At 40.7% G+C, this 12,583-nt stretch overlaps 1 protein-coding gene across 1 annotated transcript; it reads right to left on the bottom strand.

The window, feature by feature from the left end:
• Positions 1-365: 365 nt before the first annotated feature.
• LOC118403275 (catechol O-methyltransferase-like) lies at positions 366-12,308 on the bottom strand. The gene is made up of 4 exons (XM_035801923.1): positions 12,043-12,308; positions 2,722-2,912; positions 2,137-2,427; positions 366-1,476 (listed from the first exon to the last, which is right to left on the bottom strand). Exons 2-4 carry the CDS (start codon positions 2,899-2,901, stop codon positions 1,156-1,158), a joined length of 792 nt encoding a protein of 263 aa, XP_035657816.1. The 5' UTR covers positions 2,902-2,912; positions 12,043-12,308; the 3' UTR covers positions 366-1,155.
• Between the last annotated feature and the right edge of the window lie 275 nt (positions 12,309-12,583).

The following is a 12,583-nucleotide window of genomic DNA, read 5'->3' as shown; positions in this document are numbered from 1 at the left end:
TATGATTTATTGAAATAGAATGCAGAAACAACGGAAATCTGAACAACCGAAGTCAATATTCCAAACTTTTTGTGCCAATTTTATTTCCAGTCTTTTGGGGGCGCAGACAACACTTTGTCTTTGCATTGGCCAAGACATTGTCTGCAAGTGCAAGAGATTTCTTCTTTCTGGTGGACAGGTGAAGAAAATCCTTTATGGTAAGTCGTCTTTAGAGTGAGCAAAGAGATAATAAGCTTTTATCTATAGGGTACCAAATTTCAATAGGAAACCTTATGAAAATACAGTGAGAAAATATGTTTTCAAGATCATAACTTTCAAGTATAGAAAGAAATTCAAATTCAAAGAAACAGAAACACAAATAAAACTGATATTTCATCTAATACTATATTGCTTCTTATGTAAGGAATTATATATAATCAATGTTCAGTAAAAATATATCGCACGTGTCTTGTGATATCTGTAATGCTGCAATAAAAATGCTTTTAAAAGCATAAAAAGTACTTATTCATTACCTATTTCAATCCTTAAGTGTCATTTATTATGTAGGCAGAGCTATGAAGTCTTGGGACTATACTTTCACATGAAAAATTGCAGTGGAAATACAAATATATGTGACAGCAAATTTGTACGTTATGCTCCTCTGTTAAACGAAGTCATCTCCGCATTGTAAATATGAAACTAGTTGATATCATACTAAAGCTACAAGCCTACGAGGATAAATATTTTGCAAGCTAGTCCATGCATAGATTTATTAGCTGCACAACACTACATTACCATAATGTATGAAGTATTGTAAATGACGAACCTTGTCTGTAATTGTTTTTAATACAAATATTACGATATGTATGTAGCCTCTTTTTTGTATAACATTTCTGACATAGATCGCTTTAGTATGTTGTACTACAATGAAGTGCAATTCAGCCCTAGGAATACATTGGTGTACTTCTAAATGTTGCCAAATAATTCGTTTCATTGCGAAGAAAGGGATACAAAATAAAACCCCGAAAAAAACATGTCAAAAACAGCCTTCTCTTGGAGATTATCAGTTAATATCATGTAACAACTAACCAAGACTAAAACAACGAGCGAGGCTAAAATATGCCTTAACCACCTGTAATTGTCGTTTTTTACAATGCCGCCAGGTGGCGTTACTGCTTACTCATCACCAATATACACTGACTTTTCCACTCCATCCTTCATGTCATCCATATACTCAAAGTGAACAGAATAGAAAGTCGACTTGTAGTTCTTGGAGCCTCTTATGTACTCAAGATAACCGGGAGCTCCTGGAATAATGACGTTATCTGCAAAAACAACAGATCCCTTCTTCAACAACTTCTCTTCCTCGATGAGTTTGATGTCCCGGATGTAGAGGTACTTCCAGTGATCCAAGAAAACCAGGTCCAGCTTCGTGACGTCATACGTGTTCTTGAGCTCTCGGATGACGTCAGCGCTATCAAGGTTGATGACCTCGATCTGCGTAAACAAAATTCAGAGATCTTAAATTTTCAAGGAACCAACTTTAACAGTCAACTGTACGTCAGATTACTGCGAATGACTTACTTATCTATTTCAGAGTTAGGAAAGACGTTTATATGCCATTATACGTAATATCATTGTTTTGAAAAATAAATCGGCAATAAAGGAAAACAGCGAAATTGAGTTCACTTTCTTGAGCGTGATGATCTAGTCTTGAAACAACAGACTGGGAAATGAGTTTTATGATGTTTCATATATAAATACAAGCGTTTTAATTTTTGTATATTTTAATGGAATTTCCTGGTTTATCGCGATATCTATTCTTATAACGCGACGTGGTTCATTTAGGATCAAAGATATTATTTCCATTAATTTCAATGCAACGTTACTGAATGATTTCTGTTTCCTTTACCCAGGGTAGACTATGTATCGCTTTGCAGGGGTGCATTGAACATACAAAGTAGATAGTACATATGAACATCGATCAATCCAAGTAATAGAGAAAATAGATAAAAATGCCGGAACAAAACTTTACAGACTTATAGCATGTTATGGCAAAAGCGCATCGAAGGCACATTGTACTAGTTAGTGAAATCAAGTCCAAAAGACTAGTTTGTAGATTGCCCAAAGGTAGTAAATGTAGAAAGTTATTATTACCTTGTCCTGTAGACCAGCCAGCTTCACAACTTCCCTGGCCACGGCGGCATAATCCGGGTTGACTTCTATAGTGATGAGACGAGCGGAAGGAGACAGATTTCGGGCAATGCGAACCGCCGAGTAGCCGCAGTACGTCCCCAGCTCCAGACATGTGGTCGGCTGCAGCTCACGCACTATTTCGTCCAGGATGTCGCCTTTCTCCTCCGCCGCGTTCATGGCCCATTCCTGGGTCCTGCAGAACTCGTCAAACGTTTCCAGAACGCTGTCAGGATCTCCTTGTCGGGCGTGCTCCTGATAATGTAAGATTGAAAATATTGATGAAGCCTATACTTGAATGTAAGTTCATCTGTGACGGTAGTTAACATTATGTTACAATCATAAACTCTATAACCGTACACAAAATAAAGCGCTTACCAACAAGCTTTTGATCAGTCCTTTGACCCGTTGCGGAAGTCTTATATGCTTATTTTGAAGCACCAACTGCTGCCTTACTTTGAAAGTAAGTAAGACTAAACTATGGTTTAGTCTCAGAAAATTCAAAACTGACAAGGGTAATTGTTTCTAAAAAAAAGGTCAATATCACACCTTGAGGTATTTAAGGGCGCGCTGCTCCCTTGTTGTTCCCTTCAGAAAGTTGTAGATGGCGGGGGAGATGAAGGCCAGCCATTGGTCCTTCAGCCAGTCCCGTTGAGCGTAAGCGTAGGCTGCCGTCATCGCAACTGTTCCCGTCACTGCACTCAACAGAGCTGTTGTAGTGGACTCCATCTTTGATATGACTGTCGGGATAACAGGATAAAAAGATAATCAGGCAACCGGCGATGACAGTTGTAAACCTTTCTGTTCTAAGTCCCTTCTGGTAGAACATGCAGAAATTGTGGAAGGGCAGAAACACGGCCACACATAGTCACACACATGCATACACACACAAACACGCACACATATTCACACAGTGACACGCACATACACACATATTCACACACACACAAGCACGCACACATATTCACACACACATTGGCACACACAAACACGCACACATATTCACAGACTCACGCAGTGACACACACAAACACGTACATATATTCACACACACACAAGGTGACACATACACAAACACACAGATATTCACACACACACAGTGACACACACAAACACGCACACATATTCACGCACACAGTGACACACAAACACGCACACATATTCACACACACAAAGTGACACACACACACACAAAGTGACACACACACAAAGTGACACACAGTGACACACATATACACACATATTCACACACACAGTGACACACATACACACATATTCACACACACAAAGTGACACACACAGTGACACAGTGACACACACATTGACACACACACTGACACATTCACACTCTCTACTACAGAAACAAACCAGCAAAACATGTCTTCGTTCCCTTGGGTAGTAGCAAAACTTAAGACGTGAATCAAAGGCAGATTTGGTGTTCACCCTATTGATTGGGGTTGCTAAGCGACACGGAGTCTACCGAAGCATGTTCAGTCATTTTTGGCGACGCCTCAGGGGCGGAGGCATTGTCTACAGTATTACGATCGCTTTGAAAGAATTTAGAAAATTCCACGAACGCATTCCCTTGGGAATTGATTTTTGGCTATACTCGGGGGGTGTCGTTCTTTGTTAGTGGTATTTCAGGACTATTCTAGCTGTTTATTTTTCTTTGTTTAGGCATTCTTTGTGTGAGGATTAATGATTTAAGGAACGGTCTTTTCACATAACCGGGAATGACTGCAATCCTTGCACATCATAGGCAGTACACTCTGTTACAGATTGTTACGATGTTTCGCATGCTTATGAATATCATAATGAAGATCAATATGTCCCAGCTTTTATTTCTTATATAAGCTTGTGCTTTTTGCAATTTGGAATGGAATGCTTCAAGTGGTTGTCGTTTGGAGCTATAGAAAGGATGATTTTGAGGGTAGAAAAATAGCTTTCGCCTTTGTCTTTTGAGCTTTGGGATGATATGCTTTCACGGAGTCAAAACAAATAATGAAGACGAATATGTCAGTTTTATGTCGATATCTATAAAATATAAAGTGAAGTGATTACAGGTAATTGTCATTTGGAATTGAAGCTGGTGTGTTACGCCGAAGGGCGGTTATACCGGCTATATAGATACATATTAAGTAAAGCCTGATTGTGAAATGTTAATAAGTCACATATTTCAAACAAGTCATGAAACCAATGGATTTCACGTTGTTTAGATTCTGCTTTGAAGACTATGACTAGCACAGCTAGAATAAAGGAAGGACGCAGAGACAAGGTTTTCCGTACACTTGGCACGGGAGACTGTTGAAGTGTTTTGACGTTACTACATAATGCTGACCCCGCTAACTTCGGTCACAGGTTGGATACAGAATAATTGTACTGAACATTCCTATGGCGGTTCTCTCCTTTACTACATCCATCTCCGGTTTGATTCGGTCCGTCGTCGCTGAGGTTAACCTTATGTACGGTTCTTTGATACACATGCACAATCAACTACTACTGCAATGTATACCCAGTACACTAAAATGCACAGTAATGGTATAAATCACCTCAAAACTAGTCCGTGAATTCTCTAACTAGTTTTAGGTTCACTATGGTTGTAGCAGCGCAATCGATTGGCTATTCTAGATCTGCTACTGGTCTGGCACTCCCCTCTCATTATCTTCCTTCTGTCGACGGTGCTGTTCTGGGTGATTTGTAGCTCCTTCCCGACTTTATAAGGCACACGGACGTCTATTCCGGCTCCTTCAGTGATGCAGCTCGTCTCACTGACTTGCACGGACTCCACTGACTTTCCCTGTCGTGGTAGGAGTCCCTGTGCACGTTGTGGCGGAACTGCGTCGTCCTGGTGGACACAGGTACGGGTGTCAGGAATACCTTGACGTTGTCACTCGTGTCCAGTATGTATGGTCAGTCTGTTGGGATCGAGAGAAAACACAGAGATCACATCGCCCGTTTCAAATACTTAACGGATACACTGATACTGAAAATAGCGGTTTCTTCCAATTGAAAGCCAACTCATAAATTTGACACAGTCGTTGTACGGCTGTTTGGATGCTCGTCACAGCTAAGATATGTTGTAGGCACTGCTGTACGTAGAGAGAACAAACATAAACGAAAAGAGTCGCAGAATGTGGCGTGGCGGGGTTGTAGAGTCATGGTGAACATCTTTACGGGTGCCAGGGATATTTTGTCTTCGTCGCTCTTAGGACACACACTCATCTCAACATGATCACCTTAGCTGGTTGATATATTCCAACAAGTCTGCATTGATTACATCCCTATGTCTGCGCTTTCATCAGGCGCACTCACTCACATCTCACTGACCGGTTAAGTCCTCCCATCAGCAAGGCAGTCGATGGAGCCCTGGAGACCACGGCGGTTTGATCTGTACATGGACAAAACATTGAAACTTTCAACTGTCTCTGACAATGGGATACAAAGTAAATTAAATATTTACAAAGAAGCTGTGGTATCCATCTAATCAAGTTACAAATATTCCAGTCTGCACAAGCTGCCCAAATATTAAGTCTCCAGAACCTAGCTATAGGAGACACTTTCTCCGACTTTGGGCAACAAAGCACTCTAAACAAATAAACCAAAATAAATCAAAAATCAATATGAACTAACAAGGCGATATTACAACGGACATACAGAAGCAACATACAAGTAGACACTGACAAATATGACAGAAGATTTATCCTTCTCAGACGAAGGAAAGCCCATGGCAACCAAGTTCCCATAATATATATATACTAAATATAAAAAAGTTTAATCAGGGGCTAGCCTAATAGTATAGTGTGTGTCCGTTTTTCCTACATGCATGTCAGGAATTTTAGTATCGTATGTCTTATGTCCAAGAGTCCCATCATGAAATACAATATATTTATAAACTCTTCTCAGTTAAGGAAATTAGCTCTTGAGAGCATGATTTGATTTTGATTAGATAAATCATTATTCAAGCTATATACATGCCAAAAGTCATGAAGATTCTTCAACTGTATCTTGGGCAATGCTCTTCCAAAGTCTGAAACAAAATCCGCCCCTTCTATACACAAACGACTTTCGTCTTTGAGATTAGATATGCTTGTACGACGGAACGCAGATATTTCGGAACATAGGGATTGAATCAATAATCATTTATTCTAAGATACGACCTAAAACTGTCCCGAATTCAATGAGTTTCCATCCGTCTCTTTGATTAGCTATGATGCTAAATCACAAATACGGAATACTGTATGTTTGTGTTTTGATCTCGACCACACGCGGTCTCCCCGCAGCCATTCCAGCTTAATTAGTACCAGACATGCCGGATGGTCCGTTAAATCACGACAACCCACAATCGTTAACAGATCAAGAAATAACATTGAACATAGTTGTTACTCCAAAGGAGAAAAATATTTTATCATCATCTATTCATCAATGAAATGATATTTACCCCCAGTTAGGTGTGTTGCTTGTGCGAATATTGAATAAAACATACAAACTCTTCCAAAAACACATCTCATAAACGTCTTGCTAAAGGGAAAAGAAAAACTAATAAAACACTAAAATGTTTAAAATGGAGGTTTCTAACTGAAGCCTCCTTGTTGTCATGCTGTATGATCCTTTTGAATAGATAGGGATATTTCCATCACACAGGTTCCGTCCGCAAATAAGTAAACATTACACAATCAATCGCAGATGTCAGCAGCGGCCGGACACACACATTCTTCAATTTCTTGGGTGTATTTCATGTATATGGAAAACTTAAAACGTGTGTATATCACCATCATAGTACAGGACGGCTATAATCAAACATTAGACTGTACTTACGAAGCCATGACCTCTTCGAGCCGCGTTTCGTCTCCAACTGATATTAAAGTTCGGCGGTTGTCTTTTCATATACATCCCTCCGCTGCTGACCTGGGGCAGCTGTATACCAACCAATAAATCACAAAAAACAATGATCATAATCCTGACACTGGTCAAATATATATGTATATCACAAAAAATTACTACGAACATCTGAAACCTTCGCGTGTTTGTACTACTTTGGACAGCGCTTGTGTACCTCTGATCTGAGGAGGCAGCCTGCTCCCTAAGATCTGATGGCGGGAGTGAGTGGGGATCCCACGTGTAAGTTAGACCCTGGGAGCGACTGCATCCAATTAACAACTTTGATCCCCGGAGGGCCCAAAGATCCACTATTAGATCCGGGCCAGTTCTACACAAACCAGATGTTGTTTTGCAAGCTAAAGTCAACAGTAAACACAAGTCCGACTTGAATACTACGTAATCTAGAATCAAAATCAATGTGACTGTACGCAGATGACATTAACAGTTTCAGTGAACACAATTTGAAGACCAAGAAACAAATCTATCTTTAAATTCAATTTTTATACTCTGCAATCGTATACACCCTGAGTGTGGCCCGATCATACCGTAATCCCCTATGGATGAACCTATTGTTCGAATGATGTACCACGTATCAACTGTATTTCTCTACGTCAAATCAATTTGAACATAAAACAACACAGAAACAGATCAAACGTCAAAAGTATGGATGTTTGGTAATAAGATTCCCTTCTTTTCTCCTTCTTTCTTTTGTTTTCGCGCAAATCACCAGGAGAGATAATCAACACACGAACCATCGCCGAGAACAAAAACTCTTGTACACGATGTCTGCATGCAGTAGTCCTTGAATTATGAGGCATATTGGGGTACAAGTGCAGACGAAAATGTGTCATAAAATTGCGGTGTATTTAACAGTAACCGGTACTACAAATCGCTTCCGAGTTCCGCCTTATTCTATACAAAAAAAGCATTGTTTAGACCAACTTTCCGGTACCGATTTTCACTAACCTGGGGTGGTTCCTCGTCTTCCAGATACCTTGAGGTGAAACTACTGGCCCGGCTACGTGCACCAACATCATCCTCGGGAAAAACACTTCTTCGACTAGCGGCATTTTGTTTGTATCAGGCGGGAGAACTGGGACAGAGTGCCCCGGGACGCTTATCCATAGTTAGCAAAACGAAGATCACATGACTCGGAGCACGCACGCTCAAACGGGGTTCAAACATGACTCCGAGCACGCACTACTTACAGGTACATGTCAGTGCGTGCTCGCGGGGCTCAAACGTAAGAATTCTCATAGATCACGCAAAAGACCTGCAAGGGTTCACCATCAAAGCAGTTTTTTTTTATTAAACTGAAATACAGAAACTTTCTACTTCTTGCAGAAAAGATATTACAGGTAATAAATAAGACACAAATACTGGGTAATAGTATGTTCATGTTCATGCTACGATACGTGTTGTTTACATGGTGACAAGCAGCTTTATTACCCTTTGAAATATTCATGGGTGTAATATTTTCACCTGTGTATGTATGTCTGTGATTGGTTGTGTCAACTCAAGATAACTAAAGAACTGTTGCTGAATGGTGAATGATTTTGCTGTGTTGGTGGCGTGTGACAAAAACGGAAATAATTACGGGAATCTTCGGCCCATAACGGCTTCACATGGAACTGCAGCGAAACATGTTTTTTTTTTATATTTCGTGTTCTGAATAAGCCGTGATTACGATTGATGGTTGGTAGATAGCTGTTGTGCTAGGAAAGAAGGGCATACGTTTGGGCCCCCAGCGATTGGTGTTGAAATTGCAAGGTAATTTTTGTCAAAACTTTCCGAAGACGATTACTCAAGAAAGAAATAACGGATTTTCATGATTTTTGGTCTGTATGTAGCTTAGACAAATGAAATGAATGTTGTACAAAATGAAATACAAATTATGCAAAATAGGAGGTCATTTCCAGAATTAATGTGAATACGATATATATCAGGGCCAATTCCAAAGGTCTGTACAGTGGCAAGTTGACCAAGTATATGACTGTGCGGACGCCTTCTCTATCTCACTCTTGCTTTTCTTAAATAACTACCCGTCTCCTATATCCTGTAGTTCAGGGCTCCGGGCTCGTCCTTCTACTCCCCGCTTGGCTAAACTCGAGTGAGAGCATATGGTGTGCTCTGTATTTAGACCCTTCCTCTCGCAAAGCATCTCGGGATAGTACTCAATTTCTTATCCCTTTGTCCTCTGTTCGGATTTAGATTTGTGTCGACATATCGGGGGCCCCAATTTTACCTATATATAAACTACGTTCCCCCTTACCCCCCATTCCTTCTCTAACTGTAATGACAACACAACACCCTGCTCAAGTCTAGTTCTTTTCTAAATGTTCCACTTTATCTCATACATTCGGATCCATATGCATCGTGTCTTTGCGTTACAATCATAACTTTACAGACTTCTAATGTTTCTAGGGAACGCCAACCGTTGAACGGCGTTGATAACAATCTTGTCCTGAACATGATATGGTCTTGTCATTTAAGTGGCAGATAGCTTCTGTTGGGGCAGGTTTGAGCCATCTAACTGATTCTGGAACTGCAGGGGCATAGTTGTCAAAGCGTAGACAACTGACAATTACCTAGGGTCTGCATGCTCCTTCCCGTAAGGCGTAGTCTGGCTATTATGATTTCCCATAATTCGCAGGGAATCTATTTCATCTGATGTAAATCATACGGAGGAAGTGATTATTTTCCGTAAGTGAATTTTAGTCAGGCCTTCCAATTTTTCGTGAGCCGTAGCGGAGACGGCATTACTATAATACACCATTATGGAACTTTCCATTTTCTTATTAGTAATCCAAATGGGGTCTTCAATTTGCATAATTGTCATCAATAGATGTTTCCCTCTTTCTCTGTTACATCCGCCGTGTGTTTGAAAGTACTGTTATGAAATCCAATAGATGTATTACATTTTCTTATTACTTATGCTGATAAAGATACTGATTTTCAACATTATCATCTACCTAACGTCGCCGGGGTGTTTTTAAACACCACCCTTGTTAGAAACAATCATCACGTTAAAGAGGGGCCATAATCGGATATTTCGTCAGTTACAATCACACACTTATGTCACTATGTTTCAGCTATGTACTATTAGAGGATGAGCATTCGGAGTGATACATATTAAAATGAGACCATGGCGTAAAATTGTACGACTGTAGCACTGATATAACTCATCCATTTTTACGGTGACTAATTACCTTTGCCAGAATGGCTAAGGTTATGTTTTGGGCTTGTGAGTCTGTGTGTCTGTCTGTGTGTGTGTGTGTTAACAGCATAACTCAAGAAGTCTTGGATGAATCCCGATAATATTTGGTAGGTGGGTAGGGGTCGGCAAAACGAAGGTCAAGTTCGATAATGGGCCCCCTAGCGGCTTGCTAAGGTACTGCAGCAGAACCTCAATTTTTGATATCTCCTGTTCTGGACATGCTGTGATCATGATTTTTGAGTGGTATATAGCCCTTGAGGCAGAGAGTAAGTGCTGGGAGTTTGGGCCCCCTAGCGGCTTTTTTGGAACTGCAGGCGCCGGTTTCCTTTCAAACTTTGGACGAGAATAACTCTACAACGTGTTGACGGATCGTCATGATTTTTGGTATGTAGATAGAATGAGTGATGACTTACATAATGGTATACTAATTATGCAAATCAACAGCTAATTTGCATAATTAATGAGAAAATGTGAACGTGTTGACGGATCGTCATGATTTTTGGCATGTAGATAGCCTAAGTGAAGACTTATATAATGTGATACTTATTATGCAAATTAACAGCTAATTTGCATAATTGATGAGGAAAAGTTTATAAATCCACTGCATTCCATCATAGTACTTTCATCAAAGTTGTCACATATGTAACTGAGAAAGAGGGAAGAGAGTAAGGGGTGTATTTAAAGACTTTGAAAGAGAATAAGTCAAGAATGGATCAAAGGATCATCATGATTTTTGGTATGCTGATAGCTTAAGTTATGCTTGATACAAGTTGATATCAATTAATTGTAACTTGGGATCTAATTTGCATAATCAATGCCGAAATTTTATAAACCAACTCCAAGCATATAATTATGAAGAAAATGAAATGAGTAACGCATTTGTCTACAGACATCATTCTACATAACAAACCTGGTTTATTTGGCAAAGGTATGTGTTCGTGGAACTCTAGTTCTGCAATAATCTATCGCTCAACTATGTACCAATCGCATCTATAATGAGGTATGACATAACCCTACTTTTCTGTATTGGAAAAACGCTGAACAGAATATTGTGGTCCCTAGCTTCTGATAAAGATTAAATTTGTTCAATAATTCCTTATCCCGATCCTGCAATTGAAACGCATACTAGACTAAAGGTACACGTGGGGTCACACATGCGAATATATAGATAACGTTCTTAGTCTCTACCAGGCTCCACATCTCGCGGGGAAAATAGTACAAATTGGACGAATATGGATACATAACATACCAGATGAGTTAGCTGACAGAGAAGTATGGTTAGCGACCCAGCTAACTCGTCTGACATGTTACCTGTTTACGTTTGTCCAATTTTTTATCATTTTTCCAACCACCCGTGGGGCCTGGTCAAATACTCCAATGCGCGCCTCAAACCGACTTAAATATATACGCAGGTGTGACCCCAAGCAAATGGAACGCGTGCCACTTTGTCGGGGGATTGGTTCCGAGAACAAATGTCATTGTGTGCTAAGTCGAGGTAAACGATGTGTGGATTAGAGTATCGTAGAACAGGAAGAATTGTTTGATAATACCTGGCTATGGTGCAGCCAGGGACTCCGTGGAAGGAAATGTCCACGTTTTCAAGCCAGAATGTAGGAGAAATGACTCGGCCATGAGCCGTAGAACAACGCCTTCGAATAAACTGGTCTAGATGGCAAATAAAGGAATGCCCGGTAATGGCTATTCGGGTGGTTTGTTCCATAGTCTTGAACAAGAATGAAATCAAGAAAAACGATGAAGGCCACAGGTACGCTCACCGCTCGCAGTATGTAACTGCTGGGCCGGGTGGACGGCGTGGGAAGCAGACGATCGATTGGCGGGAAGCGGCTGCGGCGTCCGTCGGGTGATTCACAACTCGTGCTACCGGGCTGGGTTGATAATGGGTACGGACGGCGGGCGAGGAAGACGATCGGAGGGAGGAGGACGGCTCCGGCGACCGTCGAACAAATCACAACTCGCGCAGTCTTCAGCAGCAGAAAAAGCACAGCTGAAACGTGCAACAGGAGTCCACAGAAAATGAAGACTCAAATCGTCTTTGTAACTTCTAGACCGCGAGAGACACAAGCTTTGCTGTTGCTTGTGATCCAGCTAGGAGGGAAGTGAATGACTCAGCAGACTCAGAGGATTCTGAGTCACACACACACACAGTATCGCTATCTCCGACCAGAGCGTTGTGCCTGGTAGTGACATTTTTTGTGGTAAACGACATCCGGTGTCAATATCAAACCGCCTAGAATTTGCTGCGTTGAAAATTCGTATTTTATGATAAGTCGTCTTTAGAGTGAGCAAAGAGATAAT

The sequence above is a fragment of the Branchiostoma floridae genome, chromosome 16 (genome assembly GCF_000003815.2).
Source record: "Branchiostoma floridae strain S238N-H82 chromosome 16, Bfl_VNyyK, whole genome shotgun sequence".
NCBI classification, from domain to species: Eukaryota; Metazoa; Chordata; class Leptocardii; order Amphioxiformes; family Branchiostomatidae; genus Branchiostoma; species Branchiostoma floridae.
The sequence above is the reverse complement of the archived record's forward strand: the minus strand, read 5'-3'. Positions and strand labels throughout refer to the sequence as shown.

Excerpts from the sequence above, each read along its gene's own strand:
- LOC118403275 (XM_035801923.1), bottom strand. The coding sequence starts at position 2,901 with ATGGAGTCCACTACAACAGCTCTGTTGAGTGCAGTGACGGGAACAGTT. Across the intron at positions 2,428-2,721 it reads GCGCCCTTAAATACCTCAAG|GAGCACGCCCGACAAGGAGA; the intron begins GTGTGATATTGA and ends TTACATTATCAG. Across the intron at positions 1,477-2,136 it reads TGGCTGGTCTACAGGACAAG|ATCGAGGTCATCAACCTTGA; the intron begins GTAATAATAACT and ends TTGTTTACGCAG.